At 49.1% G+C, this 25479-nt stretch overlaps 1 protein-coding gene and 1 long non-coding RNA gene across 5 annotated transcripts in view; one reads left to right on the forward strand and one right to left on the reverse strand.

Moving 5' to 3' along the window:
- The window catches only part of LOC118011446, a 111773-nt gene that overhangs the window by 83233 nt on the left and 3061 nt on the right, over window positions 1–25479 (reverse strand). The window lies entirely within an intron of this gene.
- On the forward strand, window positions 1545–15287 carry TGIF2 (TGFB induced factor homeobox 2). Of its 3 annotated transcripts, none has more exons than XM_035006251.1 (3): window positions 1545–1586; window positions 5278–5503; window positions 12564–15287. In XM_035006251.1, exons 2-3 carry the CDS (start codon window positions 5312–5314, stop codon window positions 13083–13085), a joined length of 714 nt encoding a protein of 237 aa, XP_034862142.1. In that variant the 5' UTR covers window positions 1545–1586; window positions 5278–5311; the 3' UTR covers window positions 13086–15287. The 3 variants fall into 3 exon arrangements, with proteins under 3 accessions (XP_034862142.1, XP_034862140.1, XP_034862141.1); XM_035006249.1 differs by lacking the exon at window positions 1545–1586 and adding an exon at window positions 1656–1808; XM_035006250.1 differs by lacking the exon at window positions 1545–1586 and adding an exon at window positions 1659–1715.

Genomic DNA, 25479 nt, shown 5'->3' on the forward strand with positions numbered 1-25479 from the left:
CCCCAAATGGCAGAGTCTGGCTCTCATGCACTGGACCACAATGCCTGGCAGAGTGCTGGGGACAGAGTCAGCTCCAGACTCACCTGGATGCACCCGTTTCCCCTTCCAGACCCCCTCCCCTTCCTGAAGGTCCCTGCCCCACAAATATCTTTGAGCCTAGTGACCAGGACCCAGTAGTTTTACCTTTACCCTAAGACTCCCCAAGCCTCTCTTCTCTAAGACAGAGCACCACTTCCCCAAGAGATCATTTGGGGCCTCCACACTGGGCCTCAGTCTCCGCATCTGTGAAATGGTGGGCGTTGGGCAGTGGCACGGACATTTTGGGTGCTGCTGTGAGGAGGACAGTGTGGCCAACTAGGTTCTAAGCGGCTGCAGGGAAGTCTGGCTTCAATCGGGAGCCCAGGTGCACCCTCACGATCATTTAATCAGCATTCTGATTGGCTTAAGGCCTGTTTGGAAAAAACCTCGATTTTTACTTTCAGATTTCTCCACTGCTGAAGCGCAATTAGGACCAAAAGCCTTTTCAAGGCCGCTCAAGGGTCCTAGGTAGCTGGGCCCGGATGAGGCACCAGAGGCCCAGGAAAGGCCTCGGCCGGTTTTCGGCTGTGTGCGGCCGCGCTCTGGGGACACAAAGTCTGGTGGGGAAGCCGAGGGGGGCTGGTCACCGGGTACTTCACATTGTGGCACAGAGCAAAGGGCAGGGACGAGAGTGCGGGCACGGCTGGCGAAGACCGAAGGAAACATTCCTGGAGTTGAGCGCGGTGAGCCTCCAGAGACGGGCTCCGGGCGTTTCCAGTCAGGCGGTCGGCCTCAGCGCGGTGAGGGCTGCGCGCCACTGGCGGGCCCACCTGGGCTGAACGACACTGGTTGGCTGGGTGACAAGAAGCAAGCCTAGAGCCTCTGCGGCTCGGGGCTACACCTGGAGCGGGTATGTAACAGCACCAAGCCCATAACCCAAGGACTGGATGGGATGGTACACACCGAGGGCCCCGCTCCGCGTCGCTGTGTGGTTGGGAACACGCCTCAAGCGCTGCTTTTACCTCTGGCCGCCACTTGTGTTCTAGACCCAGGAGCTGCGTGCTTTGGGGCTGTGTCCGAGGCAGCCTTCTACCCGACTCTAGCGGCCGCTGAGGGCAGAAGAGGCGTCGCATTCAGAACCCGGTCCTCCCCAGCCGGGGCAAATCCCCGGGCTAACTGGGCCTCAGTTTCCTCTTGGTGCAGTGGGAACCACCACACCGCCGGCGGGAGATCTGGTGGAGGGAGCGCTCTCACAAACGTTAGTCTGCATTACTTCTCCCCTCGGTAACGGCCCCCAGTGCGGGCGCGGAGCACACAGTAGGCGCTCCGGAAACGCTCTCCGAGAGGAGGAACGGGCCACTTCCTGCCCCCAAGCGGACTCTCCCGAGTCTGGGTTCCCACCGCTCCTCTTCGGAGGCCATGTGGCATTCCTGAGGGTGGGGGTGGGCGCAGGAAGAAGGTGCCCTCCCGGCCCCGCCCCCTCCGGGCGCGGTGGGCGGGACGAAGCCCCTGGCCGCCGTCGGCCCGCCCCGCGGGGGGTGGGCGTAGCTCGCCGCGCTCCGCACAAAGTTTGTTTTCTCCCTCCGGGCGGGTGGGGGAGGGCGAGGAAAGCGCGGGGGGGAGGAGAGGGGATCTGACGTCAGGCCGCGAGGTGCTTTCCAGCCGCGAGCTGTCAGGCCGAGTGTCAGGCCCGGCAGGTACGCGCCGCGCTCCCCCGGCGCCCCCCGCCCCCTGCCGGGACGCCCGGGACCGAGCCAGGGGCCGCGTGGACGGAAAAGCCGCTCGGAAAAGTCAGTGAGAGGCGCAGGAGTGGGACAGAGGCGGGCGGGGGGCGCGCGGACAACTTGGAAAGTTTCTTTTTCTCGGCCGGGCGGGGGAGGGGGCGTCGTCCTGGCGCGTGCGATTGTGGGTGTGTGAGCTCTGGTGTTTGTGAGCCGCGACTGCTGGGGGCGGGCGAGGGCCGGTGGGGGGAATGTCCCACCGCCCCCCCCCGTTGAAAGCTCTTTCGGGGCCCTTCTGGGGGGCCCATCTCCCTACGATCCTAGCCCGTGAGAGGGCCGCCCCTGCTCCGGGCCGGGGTGAGCGCGCGGGGGGCGGGTTTGTTTGGTTTAAAAAAGTGCACGTTGCTAACCGCCAGCAGCCTCACCCCCCCCGCCCCCCCCGCGGCCGAGCCGAGGAGGGGGCCGCCGAGAGTGACAGCTGCGGGTGGGGGCAGCGGGAAGGGCCCGGGGCTGGGGGGCTGGGGAGCCCGCGCGAGTTCCCCTTTCCTTTGGAACAAAGGAAAGTCTGTCTCGGAGGCATCTGTCACTCCCAGGCGGCCAAGGAAGCGGGGCGCGTGGGGCCGGCGACCCGAAGAAAGTTTGTGCGCGCCGGGACCCTCAGGCAGGCCGAGCGTGAGCCGAGCCTCCCGCGGGGGAAGCGCGCAGTCTCCGGGGTAGGGGGCGGCCAACATGGAGTCTGGGCGCAGGGCGCAGGGCTTGGGGGGGGGGCGGTGCGGAGGTGGGAGCCCAGCCCCCTCCCCTCCCCCTCCGGGCCGAGTTCGGAGCACAAAGCCGAGCGCGCAGGCTCGGCCAGCCCCGCGCCCCGAAGAGTCAGCCAGCGCCAAGCGGCGGGGGAAGGGGGTGGGAACCAAACTTTTTCCTGCCCCGGGACAGACACGTGAGTTTTCTTTCTTCCAGAGCCCCCGCCCCACCCGCGTTGCGGGCCGGCGGGGGAGCTGGGGCGCCGAGTCTGGCGCGGGGTAGGGGGCTGAGGGGTGCGGGCGCCCCGAGCGCAGGCCGATTCCCCGCCGCCCCGGGAGCCATGTGCTCCGACTAGGTCTGGGCCGCGGGGGAGGCTGCGCGCTTTGTGTGAACTGCTGGGAATGCACCGTGAGTGCGCGGCCCGGGGGAGTGTCGGGAGGAGCTGGGGGAGTTGTCAGAAAGTTCGCGCGGGACTGGCTGCAGGCCGGCGTCGTGGAGTGTGTGGCAGGGTGCACCGGGTGTCGTGTCGTGAGGGTGCTGCCACAGGCTAGTTGGGGTAAGAATTGATCGATGCTGTGATGACGTTTGGAGTTTCCTCAGTCTGAGAGATCGCGGGTGGGCGGGCCGGTTGGAGTTTGTGGGTAGGCGTATATCCAGGAATTGGGCTGGTTTCGTGGGTACCAGTTGTTCGTGCTAGACGTGGGATCTGTAAGCTGTGTGTGTGCTGTGTTTGTCGGTGAAAACCATGGTGGTTCCAGGAGCTAAGCGGTGGATTGGTGCCTGCTATCCGAGCACTGTTACAGAGTTGCCTGGTGGTGAGGGCGTGTGTCTGTCAGTCTGTCTGTGTCTGGGTGTGAGTGTGGGGTGTGTATGTGGGAAACCTCCCCCGTTGTAAGCTGGCTGGAGTGCAGGACACCATGGTGGAGAGAGGTGTGTGGAGGCTGAGGGGTCATCTCCATGGGCCACCTCAGGAACCCTGCAGCCTGGGACTTGGCTGGTAGCCAGGGTGGAGTTTATACAGATAACCCTGAGTAAACTTCTCGTAGCCTGCCAGGACTGCATCCCCGAGCCCAGATCCCAACTGCCCTGGCCAGCTAAGCCCCAGAAACCTGACCTCAGAAAGCAGCCTGTTGTTGGTGTTCTCTGAGGAGTGGCACCTCTAACCAAGGCCTGTCTCACCTCCAGGTGGCCTGGCTGGGAGGGTGAGACCCTTCCCTCGAAAGCCTGGCCCAGCCAGCCCAGATATCTGGGCTCAGGCCCAAGTCGAGGAAACAAAACCTGGGAGATGCCAGAGTCTGTTGGCCCAGCCTGCTGGGTAGCTGTTAAAAGGCTGAGGAGGGAGGAGCCTTGAGATTCTGGCATTAGCTTGCCCTGGAACTTTTGGTTTTAAAATGTAAACCTCTTTTGCATGTGTGAACCAGAAGTTTGTCAGGGGGATGAGCAACTGAGTTGGGTTGTTTAGGGAAACCCCTTCCTTCGTTTGACAGGTGAAGAGGGGTCTCAAGCCCAGAAAGGAAAGAGCACACTTGCCAAAGTCACACAGCCAAGATGAGAGAACCAGAGCCCAACCTGCTCATTTATCCGGATTTTTGAGGAATTGATTCATGGACCAGGCCAGGGGCTAGATGACAAAAGAGAATGTCTGAGACAACTAGTAGGGATGACTCAACACTCTCTGCAGGGTAGTGGGTACAGTAAATGTTACATGGATTGCTGTAGGACCATGGTGATTAATAGACTTTCCAGACCTGGGAGGCAAGATGCAATAGAGTTTGGTGGGGCTGGGGAAGGTCAGTTGGTGGTGGTGGCAAACCTTGGTCCAAACCTTGTTTCCATACCCTATCCAGCTTTATCAATAAAGCTGTTTTTTCATAACAGCTTTATTGAGATGTAGCTCACATATCATACAACTTACCCATTTAAAGCAAACAAACGAGTGGTTTTAGTATTTTCACAACTACGTAACCACCACCACAGTCAATTTTAGAACATTTTTATCACCTCAAAAAGAAACTCCATACCCTTTAGCTGTCACCCTTCTATTCCCCTCCTCAGCCCATTCTAAATATTTCATTAAAATGGAATCATACGTGTTTTTTGTGACCTGCTTCTTTTACTTAGCATATTTTCAAGGTTCATCCACAGTGTAGCATGGATCAGGACTTAGCTTCTTTTTATGGCCAAATAATATTCTACCATATGGATGGACTACATTTTGTTTATCCATTCCTCCACTGATGGACACTTGGGTTGTTTCCACCTTTTGGCTATTATGAATCATGTCTCTATAAACATTTGTGTTCCAGGTTTTGTGTGAACACACGTTTTCATTTCTCTTTGGTAGATGTCTAGGAGTGAAATTACTGGGTCACATGCTAACTGTCTAAGTTAGGTGGCTTTCTCTCTGGGCCTTGATTTTCTCATCTATAAAATGATGGTAACAGTAGTATCTGTCTTACAAGGACTTTGTGAGGATCAAGTGAGATAGGAAGTGTGAAGTGCTCAGTACAGAGCATGGAAAACAGACCCCAGGGGTAGCTGTGGTTCTAGCCTGGTACTGCTTATTAATGAGCTGCCATTTATGTCAGTAGTCCTCTACTGACCGGCCGCATAAAATGAAGGCATCTCAGACCCTTCCCTTCTGGGTTGCCCAGGCTAAGCTATGGCCTGAGACTTCGATTTGCTCTTCCTCCATTGTGGTGTCCCAGGCTCTAATAATGGTGTGTTTGGAGACAGGGAAAGGGGGAGAGGCCGTACGTGGTAATAATGTCCCCATCCCCTTTGTCACTTGTCCCAGGCTTGCTCAAGGTCCAGCCTAGCCCCTAGACACCATGTCAGACAGTGACCTGGGTGAGGAGGAAGGCATCCTCTCCCTCGCAGGCAAGAGGAAGCGCCGAGGCAACCTGCCCAAGGAATCGGTGAAGATCCTCCGGGACTGGCTGTACGTACACCGCTACAACGCCTACCCCTCGGAGCAGGAGAAGCTGAGCCTTTCCGGACAGACCAACCTGTCAGTGCTGCAGGTAAGGAGCAGATAGCAGGAGACCTGGCTTCTAGGCCTCTCTAAGCCCTGTCCCTGATACACCGTGTGGCCACGTGAGAATGGCCACTCTCCCTGCCTCAAGGGAAGACAACGACGTGAGGTCACTGCAGCTAGATTTGGGAGACTTCTGAAGAGGCAAGGCACCGTTATTAACGTCTTGGTGTCGTTAACCGTGGAGGCCTTGGGAAGGCGAGAAGGCATCGAGTGTTTGGAATTCAGCCCCCAGCCCCAGAGCAGTGTTGGGATAGTGACTTGGTTGCAGAAGGGCAGCTGGTGGTCTGCAGTGTAGTTAGAAAAATGAGTTGGGATCATGGCCAAGGAAAGGGCAGAATTCAGAGGTTCTGGGTTCAAAACCCAGTTCTGCAACATAGGAGCAATGGTCTACATCTTGATTTCTCCACCTGTAAAGTGAGGGGTTCGAATCCTCCCCTGCCTGACTGAATTGTTGTTAAGGAGCAGTTTCTGAACTGGATGTGAAAGTGTTTGGGGGCACCTGGCTGGCTCAGTCAGTGGAGCATGTGACTCTTGATCTTGGGGTTGTGAATTCGCATCCTATATTGGGTGTAGAGATTACTTAAAAATAAAATCTTAAAAAAAAAAAAAAAGAAAAGATGGAGTGCCTGGGTGGCTCAGTTGGTTGAGCGTCTGACTCTTCATTTAGGCTCAGGTCATGATCTCAGGATCCTGGGATCGAGCCCCACATCAGGCTCCGCGCTCAGCATGGAGTCTGCTTGTCCCTCTCCCTCCTCTGTCCCATGCCCACACTCCCACCCCCGCACTCTCTCTAAAAATAGATAAATAAAATATTTTTTTAAAAGAAAGAAAGGAAAGTGCTTTGTAAACCATGCACGTGAGCATACCTGAAGATCTCTTGTCCACTTTTTGTCAGAGCACAAGGTATTATCTCCTTTGAACTGCCCCAACTGCTGACCTATAGGTGTTTTGTTCTGTTTTCATGGTGCTAGGCAGGACACCCTAGACTACCAATGACTTGCCTCCAATTTGGCTCTCATCTACCTGGGAGACACAGAGCAGGCCCCCAGCCTAGCGAAGGCCTATCCCCTGCCCCACAAGCCCCCAGTGCTCCCTTCATGAGCCAGCTAAGCCTCTACCACAAGCCCCTCTGCTACCGGTTCCAGCTCTGTCTTTTCCTAGCCTTTAATAGATTCCTTATTTCAGTCTATGGTGCTAACTCTCCCTCATTCCCTTACCCCACTCGGAACCTCCCTTGTCTTCCCAGCTCCCATCCCTCTTCCACGTTGCCTCCACGCTGAGTATTCAGCCCTCAGAACTCCTCTCACCTGACTTTATACTTGCTGGGCAGTGGTTAATGGGAGTCTTGTCTGCGAGAAAGGCTCCAGAGTTACAGAACCTGACTCAGATCCCATCTTCTCCACAAGAAGAAGCCTGGACATTGGCCAGGTCCAGTGCCTCTCCCTGAGCCTTGTGTTTCCTCTAAAAAAAGGAGATGATTGTGGTACTTTCATAGTATGTAAGGAGGAGGGATAGAGAAGAAAGATTCAAGGCTCACGGCAAGGTGAGCACAGAGTGGGTGTTTCTGCTCTTGTCATCCTCATCTCTCCTAGATCAGAGGTCTTGGACTGACCCCGGATGTCTAGCAGTGTCTAGCATCTCACAGTGTACCAAGCACTCCCAGCTAGAGTTGAGGTCTCAGAGAGGAACCAGACACATTCCTACCCTCAAGGTGTGTAGTCCAGGATGGGAAAGCGGAGAAGACCTAGCCATTAGTGTTTGTAAAAAGTAATCACTTGCTGGGACAGAAGGCAGCAGAGACCCAGGCAGGGTTTCCAAGCCAGCCTGGAGCCTCAACAGGCCTCCCAGAAGAGGTGGACTTGAACTCATAGGATGCAGAACAACACAAGCCAAAGGCTTAAGCCTGAGAACCGGGATCACCTAGATGGGCTCTTTGCTGGTCTTCTGCCTCCAGCCTTTTTCCCTCAAGTCCATTCTATCCTCTCGCTTTTTTTTTTTTTAATGGGCTTTATTAAGCAGTTCATGAATTGGACAGCATGCCATCTAACTCTGCTCCCTCAGTCCATTCTCTTGAACACAAAAGTACAAGTCTGATGGTGTTACACACTCCATGGACCCCACTGTCCTCTGCATAGAGTCCAAACTCAGGAGCTTACCAGCCTCATCTCTCAGTTCTTCCTGTCCCCGAGTCTTGTGATCCTTCGGACCTTCTCTCTGGGCTTCTTCCTGACTTTTCTGAACCTGACTCACTCCATGTAAGCATTTCCTCATGAGAGCATTCTTGGACTAGGTCTGAGGCCACTACTCTGTGTCCCTGGTGCACCTCCTACCTGTGCTGCCACACTGTATTGGGATTGCTTTTTGTCAGGGAACTGCTTCCTAGAACTGAGTGATGTGCCGGTTTCTCTTAAGTTATTTTTCATGGGCCTGCCTCCCCTCCAACATGCTGACTTGAAATATTTTTATGATCACGTCACTTAAGCACATCTAAACATAAAACTGGGTTAAAAAAACAACAACTTCTTGCTTTTGCTCTTATAAATTGTAAAATAACCAGTTTTCCAAAGTAAATGTAAAATCCATGAGATTCCATCTACCTGCATTAATATAAAATGGTGGATGGGGATGATGCTTTGCTGACTGGGCTGTACTGCGCAATATTGACACAGACACTGACTCGAGTTGAGCAAGTCTGGGTTCCCAGAGGCCACTGTGCTCCTCCTCAAGATCAGAATGGAGACATAAAGCTCAGACATTCTTCTGAGAACTAGTGGATCTCTAGGGTGATATAGCTCTGATTCCACTTAGAGAAATGTTGGTCTGGAGCAAGGATTTGTTGCTAGAGACTTCTGAGGAAGGGCCAGCTGGATCCTGGCCTGCCCTGATGGGAAGGGTTCTGGTGTTGGCCACCCTGCTCTAGAGTCATGCTGAGAGCTAACCAGCAGTGGGGACCATGTGGCCCTGGGTGGAAACTATACCATGAATCCCACATGGCCTCCCAACCGTCTACCTCTGCTTGGAGGTCTCACAGGCACCTCAGGTTTCTCAGTTGGTAATGGATGACTTCTCCAAGCTGGCTCCTTCCCTTTCGAAGGGGTGCCCCTTGATTGCCCTTTCTCAGTTCATTTGATCAGTCACCAATTCCTATGCATTCACCCCTTAAATATTTCTGGAATGTGGCTTTCCTACCCTGGTCCAGCCTATCATTGTCTTACCACTTGTTACTCCACGATTAAAAACCCTTCAGTGATTCCTGCCAACCTAATGACAATATCACGTGTCCCTATCTGCATACTGGGCCTCATCCCTGCCCCGTCCCCCATACTCATGCCACACTAATCAGTACCCCAGACCACTTCGTTCGCACTCCTGACCAGGGAGACCCTCCACCCTCAGAGGAACTGTGCGCTCTCACAGTACCAGGTCTGGGTCAGCATTTGGACAATGGACTGTAGCTGCTTTTTAGAACACACTAAACTCCAGAAGCCGAGGCTTACTTATCACTATATGCCAAGTGTTTAGCTCAATGCCTGGTATCTGGTAGGTGCTCGGTAAATAATTGTTGAATTGATATAAAATGAGGAAGTGTGGGAAATGTCAACAGGCAGGACCTCTAAAGAAATGCGGTAGCTCCTCAGTCTGGAAAAATTGGCCTAAGTCCCTGGAGGCAGCTTTCTTTCCTGTAATTTTTAAAATTTCACTGTTTATTAAGAACTTTGCAAATATCCACAAAAGAGAATATTATAATGCACTCCTGGAACCAATCACCTGGCTTCATCATGCATCAGCATTTTGCCAAGCTTGTTTTCTCTCTCCCTGGGGACAGCTCTTTTGATTGTCTCCTTTAACTGGCCCAAGAGCAATCTCATTAGCAAGTCAATGAGTCATTTAACTAACTGGTTTGCTGGTACTTGCCTGGGGCTAGGCAGTCAGGAGGGTAAGACCAAAAAAAGTCATTTGTGAAGGGTTTTCACGGGTCCCTGTGACACCCTTTGAGCCCACTTTATTGCTGTGGTTTTTAACTGTTCTCAAGGGCTGGCTGCCTGTTGGGGAGGGAAGGTAAGCGTGGCAGGGAGGGTTCGGGCCCCATTCTTTCACTCTCATACTGATTGGGGGTATGCGCGGTGCCAGGCCCAGAGCTATGTGCTGGAAACACAGCGGTAGAGCAGGCACTATCTCTGCCTTCTGGGTAGCGTCCTGTAGGGAGGGAAGACAATGTTTAATGGACTAAGAATTCAATGTAGTTAATTACCAATGTGGTGTCACCTGAGCTCCCCATTCCTTCAAGTCCTTTAGGGCTCCATTCAGATGCAGTTACCTGAGAGAAGACTCTCCCAAAGCGGGACGGGGTGGGGGTGAGCGGGTTAAACCATTGGTTCCTAAGTCTGAGCAGCAGAACTCTTGAGCTTGTTTAAAAACACACATTCCTGACTCCACCCCACTCCCACTGGATCTATAGAGCAGATGGGAGAGTTTTTTGGGGTTTTTTTTTTTTTAAGATTTTTTATTTGTACACAATCACACCCAACACCGGGCTCGAACCCACAACCCTGAGATCAAGAGTTGCACGCTCCACTGACTGAGCCAGCCAAGCACCCCCAAGAGATAACTATTTTTTTAAGTCACCGTCAAGGTGATTCTAATACAGCCAGTTGCTTTTGAGAGCACCTGGGTATGGGTGGTCACAACACAAGTGGAGGTCCAGTGATGTTTGGGAAAGGTCTTTCCGTGCCTTCACTTCGCTCCCTTCTTTCGCTTCTGTCTTTCACAGCTGAAAAGACATTAAAATTAAAGCACGTGTGGGTCAGCCTTCTTCAAAGGCCCTGCTCTGATCCTCCTGGCCTTCATCAGCTTCCTGGTGCCCCTCCCATGCCCGTTTGCCACAGCAATTCCTCCCACATTCTTCATCTCAGCCACTGATAAAAAGTACTGGCCGGACAGCAACCGCTCACATAGGGCCATTTTGGGGTAGAGACAGGCTTTCAGGCACCCAGCCTGTGTTGTGCCGTATCAGTCACAGAATTCACCTTGGCATTCTCCCCACCACCTCCCCAAGGACCTTGAGTGGGGGCAGATCACGTGCCCTTTTCCTGACTCGGACATGGGGCGGGCAGCTGAAGGGGCTACAGAAATTCCTGACCGCCTGATACCACAGCTGGCCCTAGTGGCGCACGCAGGCCTCCCGCCCTTGCCTGGCCCCCCTCAGCTGTGCATTTCTAGCGGACGAGAAGACAAAACAGACAGTAGGCTGCCAGATTTTCTGTGGACCAGGGTGAGCATGTGGGAGAATATATGTGTTTGGGGGGGGGGTGCTTTTCTGCCCTGCTCTTCCCAGAATTCTAAGCCAAGATGGGAGGCGCAGCTAGGGGCTAGGTGCCCACACAGCTGCTAATAAATGCCTAGGCTCCCCTCCCCAAGCCTGCTTTCTCAACAGAAATTCTCATCCCTACTTCACTCGAACCAGGTCACTGTGACCTGTTTTCCCTGCGCACAGAGCTAAGGTGAGCAGGCGCAGTGTTCCCCGGTAGCACAGGTAGCTGGTGAGGCAGCTGCAGGATGCAGGAGTGGAAGCATCCGAGCGAGCAGAAAAGGCTTCAGTCTTTTCTCTTCACCTGGCAGTGGGGGTTGCCTAGGACAGAGCCCAGCCTTTGAACTGGTGACCTTGAGCAAGTCTCTGATCAGGGCCTCTGTTTCATCACCGGTTCAAATAAAGTGATCATCACAGTACCTGTCTCATAAGTTGTTGAAGATTAAATGAGTAATTAGATGGGAAGTGTTCAGAACAGCACTTGGTATGTTTTGTGTTCAACAAGGATTCACTTTTAGGATTATGGTCATGATTATTCGGTTGTCAGTTCCACCTGTTTGCTAAGACATAGCAAAGCACAGAACAGCAGTTAGGGGCCCTCAAGCCAGAAGACCTGGGTTTGGATCCCAGCTCTACACTCAGAGCCTGTGTGACTTTGGGAACGTTCTTTCATCCTTTAAGAGTTCAGTTCCCTCCTTAGTACTTTGGGGACACTGCTCACAACCTTTCAGGCTTGTATACAGATGAAACAAAATGCAAGTGAGGTGGCTGGCATAGTACTTAGTATCAGAGGTGTTGAGTCCCTTTCCTTTGCCTCACCCAGCTGTTCAGCCCTACCTCTCTCTGGGACTCCCCTGCAACCTTAGCCAGTATTCAGCTCAGCCAGTGTCTGCTGATGCCTGCTGGTGTGTGTGTGTGTGGTTGTACTGGAAAGACCCTAGGGATGAAGAGGAATAAACGAGAACCCCTGGAATGGAGAGGAAGAGAAGCCACAAGAAGGCTCTGGCTCTGCCCTGAAGAGGAGCTTTCACAGCCTGCTGAGCTAGGAGCCAGGACAACTCCAGGCACCAGCTCCTGCCATAGGTAGCTGTCCCTTTGGCTAGATAGAGACAGACTCCATAGAAAGATGGCACCCAAGGGCTTGCCCTGGGAATGGGCCAAGAGAGGTGATAAGCAGGGGTAGAAACTGGTACAGGAGCCCTAAGGAGAGCTGGGCCTTGATCCATTCAGCAAACAGTGGAGGAACATTAGGCATTACTGCAGCCCACACAGTTCCCGATATCCCATCACATAGGAGGTGAGGGGGAGAGGGCTGCTGTCTTTGCCCTCTGCAGCAGCTGGTGCATGCTCTGTAAGTATCTGTTGGTAAACAGGGAGAAGAGAGAGGGACAGGAGACGGACCTACAGTGTGCAAGGTATGAAGGTCCAACAAACCACTGTTTAGGCCCTTTAGTGGTTTGCCATGGTGTTCTGGCCTAGTGGGATCAGGCCTGCCTGCTGTCAGTTCTACCCTGAGTCCACAAAGACTAGATTGGGTCTTCCCATTATTGTCCCCACCACTGGTTGTAATTTTATACTCATTTGTAGGATTTAACTCTCTCTTCCCAACATGAACTTGTCTGAAGGGTGGGATCATGTCTGTGTTGTTTACTGCTGTGTTTCTGGGGCCAGGAACATAGGTGCTTCATAGCTGGTTTTGACTGAGTGAACTGATCACGGCCTCTTCTGTGCATTCCAGATATGTAACTGGTTCATCAACGCCCGGCGGCGCCTTCTCCCAGACATGCTTCGGAAGGATGGCAAAGACCCCAATCAGTTCACCATCTCCCGCCGCGGGGGTAAGGCCTCAGATGTGGCCCTCCCCCGAGGCAGCAGCCCCTCGGTGCTGGCTGTGTCTGTACCAGCCCCCACCAGCGTGCTCTCCTTGTCTGTGTGCTCCATGCCACTCCACTCAGGCCAGGGGGAAAAGCCAGCGGCCCCCTTCCCACAAGGGGAGCCAGAGCCTCCGAAGCCCTTGGTGACCCCTGGCAACACACTCACCCTCCTGACCAGAGCTGAAGCTGGAAGCCCCACAGGTGGACTCTTCAACACGCCACCGCCCACACCCCCAGAGCAGGACAAGGAAGACTTCAGTAGCTTCCAGCTGCTGGTGGAGGTGGCGCTACAGAGGGCTGCTGAGATGGAGCTTCAGAAGCAGCAGGACCCATCGCCCCCCTTACTGCACACTCCTATCCCCTTAGTCTCCGAAAACCCCAAGTAGGCATCTGCCAAGAAGGGTGCTCGAGGCTCGAGCCAGCTGTCCGGGGTCTCTGTTTTGGTTCCTTTTCATACAGAGGGCTTTCTTTGGATCACTGCCAAACATCGGGGTCATCTCCTCTGTCCAGAGGTCTTCAGCAGGAAGATGCCAGCTGGTATCGCTGCACTGTGACGGGGACCTCTCTGCTAACTGCCGTTTCTCCAGGCCTCCTCAGTGATGAGATTGAGATCGGAGATAGGCATGGTGCTGCTGCTGCTTCTCCAGAGGATTCCGAGGACACCTTTCTTCCAGCCTGCTTTCCTAGGCTGGGCACAGGAAACCTGCCACTTTCAGACCTATGCCCCACAGCTGGGCCTCTTTTTGTTAAGCCAAGTGTGGACAGTCCCAAGTTCGTAAGTGTGAACAAAAGACAAGAGGAACCCAGCAGATGTAACAGAACTGACTCCAGTTGAATGTTTAGGTTTTCACTAAACTGTTTATTTTTCCCTTTTTGCTGGGGTTTGCATTAATGGGAGTAGTTAGCCCAGGTGTGGGGAGTGAGAGTGTGTTGCGTGAGGGAATCTGATGAACTGGGAATTCTGCACCACTGCAATTGGTGAGTGTTTTACAAGGAAGGAGTATTTTTATTTGGGGGACCATCTAAATCTCTGCAAAATTCCAAATGGTGGTTTTATTCTTGGTTTGATTTACAAAAAAAAAAAAACCTTTTTGGGCTTTGGCTTTTCTGCATCAGGCACAGAAGGGAACAAAGCCTTCTTAAGAATAGAAAGGGTCCAACACAGAATCTGACCAAACCTTCTAAGCGCAGAGCAGAGAAGGATAAAACCAGAGAGGTGGTTTTTGGTTTGGTTTGTTCGTTTTTTTTGTTTTGTTTTTTTAATTTTTGTTTTTACTATGTTTTGGGGGACAGGGGAAGTTAAGTTAGACCAAGGAAGTGGGTTTTTTGGTTTTGGTTTTTTTTTTTTTTTCCTCTCTTTAATGTTTTCCCCTCTTTATCCTTGAAAGCTTGGCCCTGCAGCCTGAGTTTTGAATTCCTTTAAGAACTTGGATTAGTGGGATCAGAATGTCAAAAGCTGCCAGTAGCTCCTACTTGGAGAGAAGTGAGCCACCTACTGGTCAGGAAGCCCTTGTAGCTGACTCAAATGGGCAGTTTTTCCCACGATGGTGGCAAGAACCTATTCCTGGAAGAAGCAGGGAATGTGCCCCCGGCTGCTGAGGAGCTGCCTTCTACGGAGGCTGGGGCTGGAAATCGGTTAGGAAGCCTGTTCGCTGTGTCTTTGTGTTGCACCTTTCTCTAAATTGGAGTTGCAGAGGCCTCTGCCCTGAACTTCACAGTGAAATAGATCACAGTTGGTCTTACTCTTCTCCCTCCTCCCCATTTTTTATTTTGCTGTCTCATTGCTGACAGCATTCGACAGCAATACACCCCATCTTTATATATCCTAAGAAACACTAATCCTAGGTTACTATTAGCCAAAATATTTTTGTTCTGAAAGCATTGTTACTGGGCCAAAAGACAGGTCAGGAGCCCCCTGCCTGTAGTTTCCTGAAGTTGCCAAGTAAGGCACAACGGGGAGATTCCTGGCACAAGGGGGAGATTCCTGGAGGTTGACTGACATGGGTGGGCCTGGCCGGGAGAAAGGCAGCAATGTGTGTTCTGTCCTTTCTGGGATGATCCCTGAAGATTCCAGGGAGGCTACCTGACTTCTCAGTGGCTTGGCCTACCCACTGTTGTGGGAATAGGGATTAGCTTTTTAAGGAATGGGAGCTTTGCTCTCTGTGAGTGGGCAAGTTTCCTAGGCTCTCTCTTTTGCCACCCCGCCCATCCTTGCATGTCCCAGGGGGATCAGGGATCCTCACCCTCCTGAGGCCCAGCTGGGGAAGAAAGAACATAGCAGCTTCAAGATTAGTTGAAGTTGCTGTTTGCCCAGCCTGTTCCACCCCACCCATGTCTGTGAGCCCAGGTCTGGTATGACTGTTGGAAGAGGTGGTGAGGGGTGAGGAGCCATGCTGCTGAATTCTGGTTGGCATTCCCCCTCTTGTGTAAGATGGGGAGGCTGGGGGTGGTGCAGCCTCCACTTGGTTTGGTTGTGAGATAAACCTGGAGGAGAAGCACAGTTATCCCGTTGAATTATTTGAGCAAAAAAACTACTGTAAATAACTTTTGTTTTTGTCTTTCGTCAAATAAAGTTGTTTTTGGTTTTTGTTTTGTTTTGTTTTTTAAAGCAGAAACAGATTGACCCACAGTGACCCTGGGCCCCATCTGGAGGTGGGGCAGTTGCTGAGTTCTTACAGGGCTTTATCGTTTCCCCCCTCTAGCAGCCACCTGTCAGGGTTGGGTGCCCTGCATCCTTATTTCTTGTTCTCAAACCTGGCCCATATCCCTTTCATCACAGTGGGCAGGGGGCATATGCCTCCCATGCTACACCAGTCTTCCCTGGGATAAACAGTCAAGCTTTGGGGTTGCTGAGTGGTGAGGAAACTTAGGGAGCTAGCAACTTTATCCTCCCCCTCAACCAGTGAGGGGTTGAACTGCAGTATGAAGCCAGCACAGAAAGCAGCAGACATGAAATGGATGCTTCAGTCATGTCTGAAACTGGTCCCACCTCTAGACTTCCCTATTATGTAAGCTAGTAAATTTCCCTTTTTTGCTTAAGATAGCTGTGAGTTTCATTTACTTCTTTACTTCATAATGAAATGACTGTACATTTCATTGCAGCCCAAACAGTGCTAAGTCAAGGCCTGCAGCAGTACACAGCCTTGCTATGTGCCTGGACCTGTGCAGTGTTCATTATTAAATTTTGTATACACACAAAAGAAGTGAGGTGCCCTTCTCATAGGTAAAGAAATTGAGCGTTTGTTAAATTAATTGGCCTGCACTGTACAGCCAGTATTAAATGGAGCTAAGATATGAACTGAAGTCTGTCTTGCTTGAAGGTCACCCTGACATCTGCCTGCACCTTATCTGAACTAGTGATGGGCAGGTGGTTCACTGCCTACTGGCATTCAATTAACATGGTTTGGGCTAAACAGTAGAAATTTCTTCTACTGAACCAAATCGGCTTCTTCCTGATTCCAGTAGACCTAGATGGAGGATATCCAATCTCCCACAAGTCATTCTCCTGTAGAAATTGGGAGTCAGTGCCTCCCCATTCACGTTCCCCAGATTAAAGAGCTCCGGTTTGAGAGAGTTTAGCCATTCATCCAAAGTCCTGGTTTCCATTTCCCTCTATCAGTAGCCCTCAAACTGGACACTTGGCCCTGGGGCTTGGCAGAATAGGAATATGCTGGAAGGGCTCTTCAAAATAAGTTCAATACTCATTTTCATCTGGAAAATGAATATTAATATTACCCTAAAAGGGGAAGTGATTTGGATGGTTTGACTGCCTTAGAAGAGATGGCTTCCTACAAATACTTTTCAAAGAACTGAAACCAAAAGCATCTTCTGCATCAAGCTTCAAATAGATGAACCCCAGAATAAGCAAGCACTTTAGATAATAAAAGTTGACAGGGATAATGTGGCTAGAGCCCCTCTCCTCTGAAGCTAGAATGTTACCTAAGGACATCTAACTTTAACAGTCTCGTTTAGGAAACAGCATTTAAATGCATTGGCTGGCTCAGAGCACGTGACTCTTGATCTTGGGGTCGTGAGTTTGAGCCCCATGTGGGGTGTAGAGAGGACTTTAAAAAAAATAAAATCTTAAAAAAAAAAAAAAACCCTCTAGGGTTGGACTTGACTCTGGATTTAAAAAGTACACTCTAAGGGCGCCTGGCTGGCTCAGTCAGTGGAGCATGCAACTCTTGATCTCAGGGTCATGAGCTCTAGCCCCATGTTGCGGGTAGAGATTACTAAAAAAAATAACAATTTAAAAAAGAAATAAAAGCTACACTCTAGTTTAGAAACTGCTAATGGGAAAAACTCCCAGAGGGGAGGGTCTTAGCCTGTCTTGGTGTGCTGTAACCTTGGTGTGTTAGCCGCTGTAGCTGTAGAGAAGAAGGGAACTCGGGGGGTGGGGGGGGGAATGTGGAAATAACAATTATCAATGCTCTCAATGTTACTGGTTTCCAAAGTACTTTATAATCTAAGCCTGCATTTAGATTCTGGCTCTGTCATCTAATTAGGTGTCGTGATCATAGGCAAGTCAATTTACCACTCCAAACTTTTTTTTTTTTTTAAAGATTTTATTTATTTGACAGAGATAGATACAGCGATAGAGGGAACACAAGCAGGGGGAATATGAGAGGGGGGAAGCAGGCTTCCCGCTGAGCAGGAAGCCCGATGCGGGGCTCCATCCCAGGACCCTGGGATCATGACCTGAGCCGAAGGCAGACACTTAATGACTGAGCCACCCAGGTGCCCCTACCACTCCAAACTTTAGTCTCCTCATCAATAAAATGGGCATAGGAATATTCACCTCTTACGAAGATGAAATAGGATACTCCACGTTACTGTTATTATATATTGCTATCATCTGGCCTCTCAGCACAGGGCTGGGAGTAAAACAGAACTGTGAAAATAACTTGCCCCATACCACACAGCTGTTAAGTGGCAGAACTGGAAGGAATTACCCAGAGAAGTAGTTCTCAAGCCTTAATATGTATCAAAGTCATCAGGAGAGCTTACAAAAATGCAAATTCCCAGCCTCACCCCCAGGGAGTACAGGAATCTACACTCTTCACTTATGCCACAGGAGATTCTCATGCTATTGCTCCAGGGACCTCATCATTTATGATCAGGACACTGACTTATCCCAAGGAAGCTGCTAAATTAAGACAGCACCTTACCTTTCAAAGTTTTAAGATAAGAGGAAGAAGGGTACCACCAAGTAGTTTACCCCTCCCCCTGCCAAACCATTTGACTTCCCCCTCAGCTCCTAGGAGTCTATTGTGGCCTGAAGGTCAAGGGTAACCTTCCTGAGATGGTCATTTTAATTACATAAATAATCCACATTTACTATAGAAAATTTTAAAATAAAGGTAAAAGAGAGGAGTTCAGTATAGTGGTTAAGAGCCCAGCCAACTTTTGGAGGAAAACATGTAAAACATTCAGCAAAGTTGGTACCTAGTAAGAACCCAGTAAGTACTAGTAAAACATTTATCTTAGGTAAAAAGAGGGCCTGGATACAAACTCAGACCTCTACTTCACAACGGGTGCTCTTTCCACAGCTTGTGGTTTTTTTCCCCACAGGACTCTGATTTCTGTGACTCCCATCTGTGTCTGTCCAGGGCCCCCAGTCTTACCCCTCAGAGCACACTTTCCTCTCCAAGCCCTCCTACAAGCAGCTGGCAGTGGCACAGAGGCCTTCAGTGGAGAGGACATACTCGGTCCCAAGGCTGAGATGGTGTGTTTAACTGGTGCTTAAAAGGTCCCAACCTCACAAAGGCAAAATCTGTCCTACTTCCAAATCTCTCTCCCACTTCCAAATCTGACTCTTCATCAAGTTCTTTTCCATCTTAGACCACCCAGGATGTTTATTTTAACCAGATGGATGCACTGGGATTCAGCCAGACTCCCTACTTCCTAAGATAAGGAAAGCCTTGGGTGAAAGCACAAAGGGATTAAGTCTCAGCCCCATAAATACCCTCCAGGCAAGGGTTCTCCATGCTAACTCCCAGCTTGGCTTTGTCTGCTCCTAGAAAACTAAGAGGAGGAACACAGATCAGGTTTCAGATGCCTATTGAACCTCTAACTTGCTGTGTGACACTGAGCTGGACTGGATCTAAGGACCCCTCTAAATATAACGTTCTGTGACACCCTCCCCCCCCATGTAATCAAAACTTAATGAATCTCAGAGTTAAGAGCTTCACAACATAATACTACATATAAAACTCTTCTTGCAAAAAATAAAATTATCTGTTTACAGATATGATCATATATGTAAAATCCTAAAGACTCCACCAAAAGGAAACAGAAAATAAATGGATTCAGCAAAGTTGCATGATACAAAATCACAAAAAATCAGTTGTGTTTCTACACACGAACAATGAACAATCCAAAAAGGAAATTAAAAAAATTTTTTAAATTATAATAGCATCAAAAAGAATAAAATAGTTAAGAATTAACCAAAGAAGTGAGACTTATGCACTGAAAACTAGAAAACATTGCTGAATGAAATTAAGGAAGATAAAAATAAATGGAAAAATATCTTGTGTTCATGGATTGGAAGACTTACCTACAGATTTTCACTGCAATCTCTATCAAAACCCCAAGGATTTTTCTTTTTTAAATAGACTCCATGCCCAACTTGGAGCTTGAACTCACAACCCCAAGATCAAGAGTTGCATGCATGTTCTACCAAATGAACCAGCCAGGTGCCCCTCTAATGACTTTTTTTTTTTGCAGAAATGGAACAACTCATTCTAAAATGTATATGGAGGGGCGCCTGGGTGGCTCTGTCATTAAGTGTGTGCCTTCGGCTCCGGTCATGATCCCAGGGTCCTGGGATCGAGCCCCACATTGGGCTCCCTGCTCCACGGGAAGCCTGCTTCTCCCTCTCCCACTCCCCCTGCTTGTGTTCCCTCTCTTACTGTGTCTCTCTCTGTCAAATAAATTAAAAAATCTTTAAAAAAAATAAAAATAAAAATAAAAATAAAATGTATATGGAATCTTAAGGAACCCCCAATAACCAAAACAATCTTGAAAAAGAACAAAGTTTGAAGACTCACACCTCCTGATTTCAAAACTTACTACAAAGCTAAAGTAATCAAAAAGTGTGGTATTGGCACAACGACAGAAATAAATAGACCAAAGGAATAGGATTTGACAGGCTTGCAGTATACCCTCACATATGTGGTCAAATGATCTTCAACAAAGGTGCTAAGACCATTTGATGCAGGAAGGACAGTCTTTTTAATAAATGGTGTTGGGAAAACTGGATATCCACATGTAAATGAATGAAGTTGGGCCCTTACCTAACACCACATAAAAAAATTAACTCAGTGGGGCACCTGTCTAGCTCAGTCAGTGGAGCATGTGACTCTTTTTTTTTTTTTTTAAGATTTTATTTATTTGACAGAGAGAGACACAGTGAGAGAGGGAACACAAGCAGGGGGGAGTGGGAGAGGGAGAAGCAGGCTTCCCATGGAGCAGGGAGTCCGATGCAGGGCTCAATCCCAGGCCCCTGGGATCACGACCTGAGCCAAAGGCAGACGCCCAACGACTGAGCCACCCAGGTGCCTCGGAGCATGTGACTCTTGATCTTAGGGTCATAAGTTTACAGAGCTTATATTAAACAACAAAAAAAATTAACTCAAAATGGATCAAACACCTAAATATAAGTGCTAAACTAAAAAACCTCTTAGAAGAAATCAGGGGAGAAGCTTGTTGACATTGATTTGGCAATTTTTTTTGTTGTTGTTGTTTTGGTTTGTTTTGTTTTAAAGTAATCTCTACACCCAAGAAGGGGCTTGAAATCATGACCCTGAGATCAAGAGTCACATGCTCTGGGGCACCCAGGTAGCAAAGTCAGTTGAGTGTCTGACTCTTGGTTTTGGCTCAGGTCCTGATCTCAGGGTTGTGAGATCAAGCCCCATGTTGGGCTCTTGCTCAGTACAGAGCCTGCTTAAGACTCTCTCCCTCTACCCCTCCCCTCTCCTCTAAAATAAATAAATAAATCTTTTTTTTTTTTTTTTAAGAGCCACGTGCTCTTCCAACTGAGCTCCCTAGGCGCCCTGGCAGTGATTTCTTGGATATGATACCAAAAGCACAGGCAACAACAACAAAAAATTAGACAAAGTACACTTCATGAAAATTAAAAACTTTTTTTAAAGATTTTATTTATTTATTTGACAGAGACAGAGATAGCGAGAGCAGGAACACAAGCAGCAGGAGTGGGAGAGGGAGAAGCAGGCTTCCTGTGGAACAGGGAGTCCAATGCGGGGCTCGATCCCAGGACCCTGGGATCATGACCTGACCCAAAGGCAGACGCTTAATGACTGAGCCACCCAGGCACCCAAAAATTAAAAACTTAAAAAAAATTTAAGTAATCTCTACTTAATAAAGGGGCATGAACTCACAACCCTGAGATCAAGAGTCACATACTCTACCGAGCCAGCCAGGTGCCCCCCAAATTAAAAACTGTTGTATATCAAAGGATACTATCAATAGAGTAAAAAAGGGGGGGGCGCCTGGATGGCTCAGTCGTTAGGCATCTGTCTTCGGCTCGGGTCATGGTCCCAGGGTCCTGGGATCGAGCCCCACATCGGGCTCCCTGCTTGGCGAGAAGCCTATTTCTCCCTCTCCCACTCCTCCTGCTTGTGTTCCTGCTCTCGCTATCTCCCTGTCAAATAAGTAAATAAAATCTTTAAAAAAAACACAAACACAGAATAAAAAGGTAACCCACAGAATAGGAGAAAATATTTGCAAATTACATAAATGATAAAGAATTAATATCCAGAATATATACAGAACCCCTAAAACTCAACAACAACAAAAAAACAAACGACAGGACTCAAAAAATGGGCAAGGGTCTGGAATACACATTTCTCCGAAGACATACAAATGACCAACAAGCACATGAGAAGATGCTCAACATCAGTAATCATTAGGAAAATGCAAATAAAAATCATAATGAGATACCACTTCACACCCATTAGGTTGGCTATTATCAAGGGGCACCAGGGTGGCTCAGTAGGTTAAGCATCTGCCTTCAGTTTAAGTCATGATCTCAGGGCCCTGGAATCAAGCCCCATGTCCAAGCCCCGTGTCCAACTCCCTAATCATTGGGGAGTTTGCTTCTCCCTCTCCCTCTGCCCCTCCCCACCAACTCATGTGTGCTTTCTCTATCTCAAATAAATAAATAAAATCTTAAAAAAAAAAACAAAAACAGAAAACAAGTATTGGTGAGAATGTGGAGAAATTGGAACTCTTGCATACTGTTGGTGGAAATGCAAAATGGTGCAGCTACTGTAGAAAACAGTATGGTCGTTCCTCAAAAAATTAAAAAGAGAATTATCACATAATCCAGCAATTCCACTCTGGGTATATACCCCACAGAATTGAAAGCAGGAATATAAAAAGATATTTGTATACCCATATTCATAGTAGTATTATTCACAACAGCAAAGAGGTGGAAGCAGCCTAAGTGTCCCCCAGCAGATGAAAAAATAACAAAATGAGGTATATATTATGAAACTGAATAAAGGGAACCTCATTTAAGATGGAGATGGGGGAGGGGCGCCTGGGTGGCTCAGTCGGTTAAGCGGCTGCCTTCGGCTCAGGTCATGATCCCAGGGTCCTGGGATCGAGCCCCACATGGGCTCCCTGCTCAGTATGGAGCCTGCTTCTCCCTCTCCCTCTGCCTGACTCTCTGCCTACTTTGCTCTCTCTCTGTCGAATAAATAAATAAAATCTTAAAAAAAAAAGAAAAAAAAGATGGAGATGGGTGGGGGGACCTGGGTGGCTCAGTCAGTAAAGGGGTTGACTCTTGATTTCAGCTCAAGTCATGATCTCAGGGTCTTGGGATAGAGCCCCATGCTGGACTCTGAGCTCAGCGGAGAGTCTGCTTGAGATTCTCTTCCTCTCTCTATCCCTCTGAGCCTCCCCTCATGTGCACACACACTCTCTCTCGCAAATAAATAAATCTTAAAAAAAAAATGGAAATGGGGGCGCCTGGCTGCCTCAATAGATGGAGCATGCGACACTTAATCTCAGGGTTGTGAGTTCAAGCACCACACTGGGTGTAGCAATTACTTAAAAAATAAAAAATAAATGTTATGGGGCACCTGGGTGGCTCAGTTGGTTAATTGTCTGCCTTCAGCTCAGGTCATGATCCCAGAGTCCTGGGATCAAGCCCCGCATTGGGCTCTCTGCTCAACGGGGAGCCTGCTTCTCTCTCTCCCTCTGCCTGCCACTCTGCCTACTTGTGCTCTCTCTTTTAAGGATTTTATTTATTTATTTGAAAGAGAGAGACACAGCGAGAGAGGGAACATAAGCAGGGGGAGTGGGAGAGGGAGAAGAAGCAGGCTTCCTGCGGAGCAGGGAGCCCGATGCGGGGCTCTATTCCAGGACGCTGGGACCATGACCTGAGCTGAAGGCAGACGCTTAACGACTGAGCCACCCAGGTACCCCATTGTGCTCTCTCTCTTATAAATAAGTTCTTTTAAAAAATAAATTTTAGGGGCGCCTGGGTGGCTCAGTCGTTGGGTGTCTGACTTTGGCTCAGGTCATGATCCCAGGACCCTGGGATCGAGCCCTGCATTGGGCTCCCTGCTCCTTGGGAAGCCTGCTTCTCCCTCTCCACTCCCCCTGCTTGTGTTCCCTCTCTCGCTGTGTCTCTCTCTGTCAAATAAATAAATAAAATCTTTAAAAATAAATAAATAAATAAATAAATAAATAAATAAAAATAAATTTTAAAAAGTCTTTTAAGGGCGCCTGGGTGGCTCAGTTGGTTAAGTGACTGCCTTCGGCTCGGGTCATGATCCTGGAGTCCCTGAATTGAGTCCCGCATCGGGCTCCCTGCTCGGCTGGGAGTCTGATTCTCCCTCTGACCCTAACCCCTCTCATGCTCTCTCTCTCATTCTCTCTCTCAAATAAATAAATAAAATCTTAAAAAAAAAAAGTCTTTAAAAAAAATTAAATAATAAAACAGAGTTGGGAGGCCAGCAGAAGGAGCTCTCACACCCTATCAGTACTCAATTAAACAGAAAGATCCCAACAGACATACCTTTAACTCCCAACAGGAAGAAGCCTATTTTTTACTACCCAGCAGGAGGAAGATCTTCTCCTTGCCCAGCAACAGCCCAGTCAATGAAAGACCATTACAACTGTTATAGCCAATGAAAAGCCACTATACTTCAAACTCCTAGCTTAATCCAACATGTACTTTTTGTTTATAAAAGCCCCTCCCAATACCCTTCCTCTATAAAAGCAAGTTTCTCCCTTTTGTTCTCTGGATTTGCCTATCATTTTGCTACAGTTTGCATGTCCCAAATAGCAATACTCTGCTATTCCCAAATAAACTCATTTTTCCTGGTAAAAAAAGTGAGTTGTTTTTTTTTTCCAAAGATTTTATTTCTTTATTTGACAGAGAGAGACACAGCGAGAGAGTGAACACAAGTGGGGGAATGGGAGAGGGAGAAGCAGGCTTCCCGCTGAGCAGGGAGCCCAATGCAGGGCTTGATCCCAGCACCCTGGGATCATAACCTGAGCCGAAGGCAGACGCTTAACAACTGAGCCACCCAGGCACCCCAAGTTTTATTTTTAAGGTTAACAATATATACAATGAACACCTAAAGAACATTTAACAAAGTTATCCTGCCTTAAAAAGGAAGGAAATTCAGGGGGCCTGGGTGGCTCAGTCGGTTGAGCATCTGCCTTCGGCTCAGGTCATGATCCAGGGTCCTGGGATGTAGCCCCACATCGGGCTCCCTGCTCCATGGGAAGCCTGCTTCTCCCTCTCCCACTCCCCCTGCTTGTGTTCGCTCTCTCGCTGTCTCATTCTCTGTCAAATAAATAAATAAAAAACCTTAAAAAAAAAGTTAAAGAAAAAATTAAAGAAAAAAAAAAAGGAAGGAAATTCTGACACTGGCTATACCATGGATGAATCCTGCAAACAGTATGCTAACTGAAATAAGCCAATCAGAAAAGGACTAACACAGTGTGATTCCACTCTTATGAGGTACTTAGTCAAATTTAGAGACAGAAGGTAGAATGGTAGTTGTTGGGGACTGGGATAAAGAGAGATTGAGGAGGGACGCCTGGGTGGCTCAGTCGTTAAGCGTCTGCCTTTGGCTCAGGTCATGATCCCAGAGTCCTGGGATCGAGCCCCGCATCGGGCTCCCTGCTCAGCGGGAAGCCTGCTTCTCCCTCTCCCATTCCCCCTGCTTGTGTTCCCTCTCTCGCTGTGTCTCTCTCTGTTAAATAAATAAATAAAATTTAAAAAAAAATAAATTTAATTTTTTAAATAAATTAAAAAAATTTTTTAATAAAAAATCTTTTATTTATTTATTTATTTTTAAAGATTTTATTTATTCATTTGAGACACAGAGATACAGAGAGAGAGAGAAAGCATAAGCAGGGAGAGAGGCAGAGGGAGAGGGAGAAGCAGGCTTCTCGCCGAGCCAGGAGCCCGATGCGGGGCTTAATCCCAGGACTCTGGGATCATGACCTGAGCTGAAGGCAGACGCTTAACCATCTGAGCCACCCAGGCACCCCAATAAAAAATCTTTTAAAAAAATGTAAATTTTGCTATGTATACTTTACAGCAAGTAAAAAAAAATTAAGTTTAAAAAAGAATTTGGGGAAACCTGGATGGCTCAGTGGTTAGGCATCTGCCTTCGGCTCACATCATGATCCCAGGACCCTGCCCTGCTCAGCAGGGAGCCTGCTTCTCTCTCTCCTACCTGCCACTCTACTTGTCCTCTCTCTCTGTCAGATAAATAAATAAAACCTTTTTTA

The sequence above is a fragment of the Mirounga leonina genome, unplaced genomic scaffold (genome assembly GCF_011800145.1).
Source record: "Mirounga leonina isolate KUSES-001 unplaced genomic scaffold, KU_Mleo_1.0 Mir_150, whole genome shotgun sequence".
Lineage (NCBI taxonomy): Eukaryota > Metazoa > Chordata > Mammalia > Carnivora > Phocidae > Mirounga > Mirounga leonina.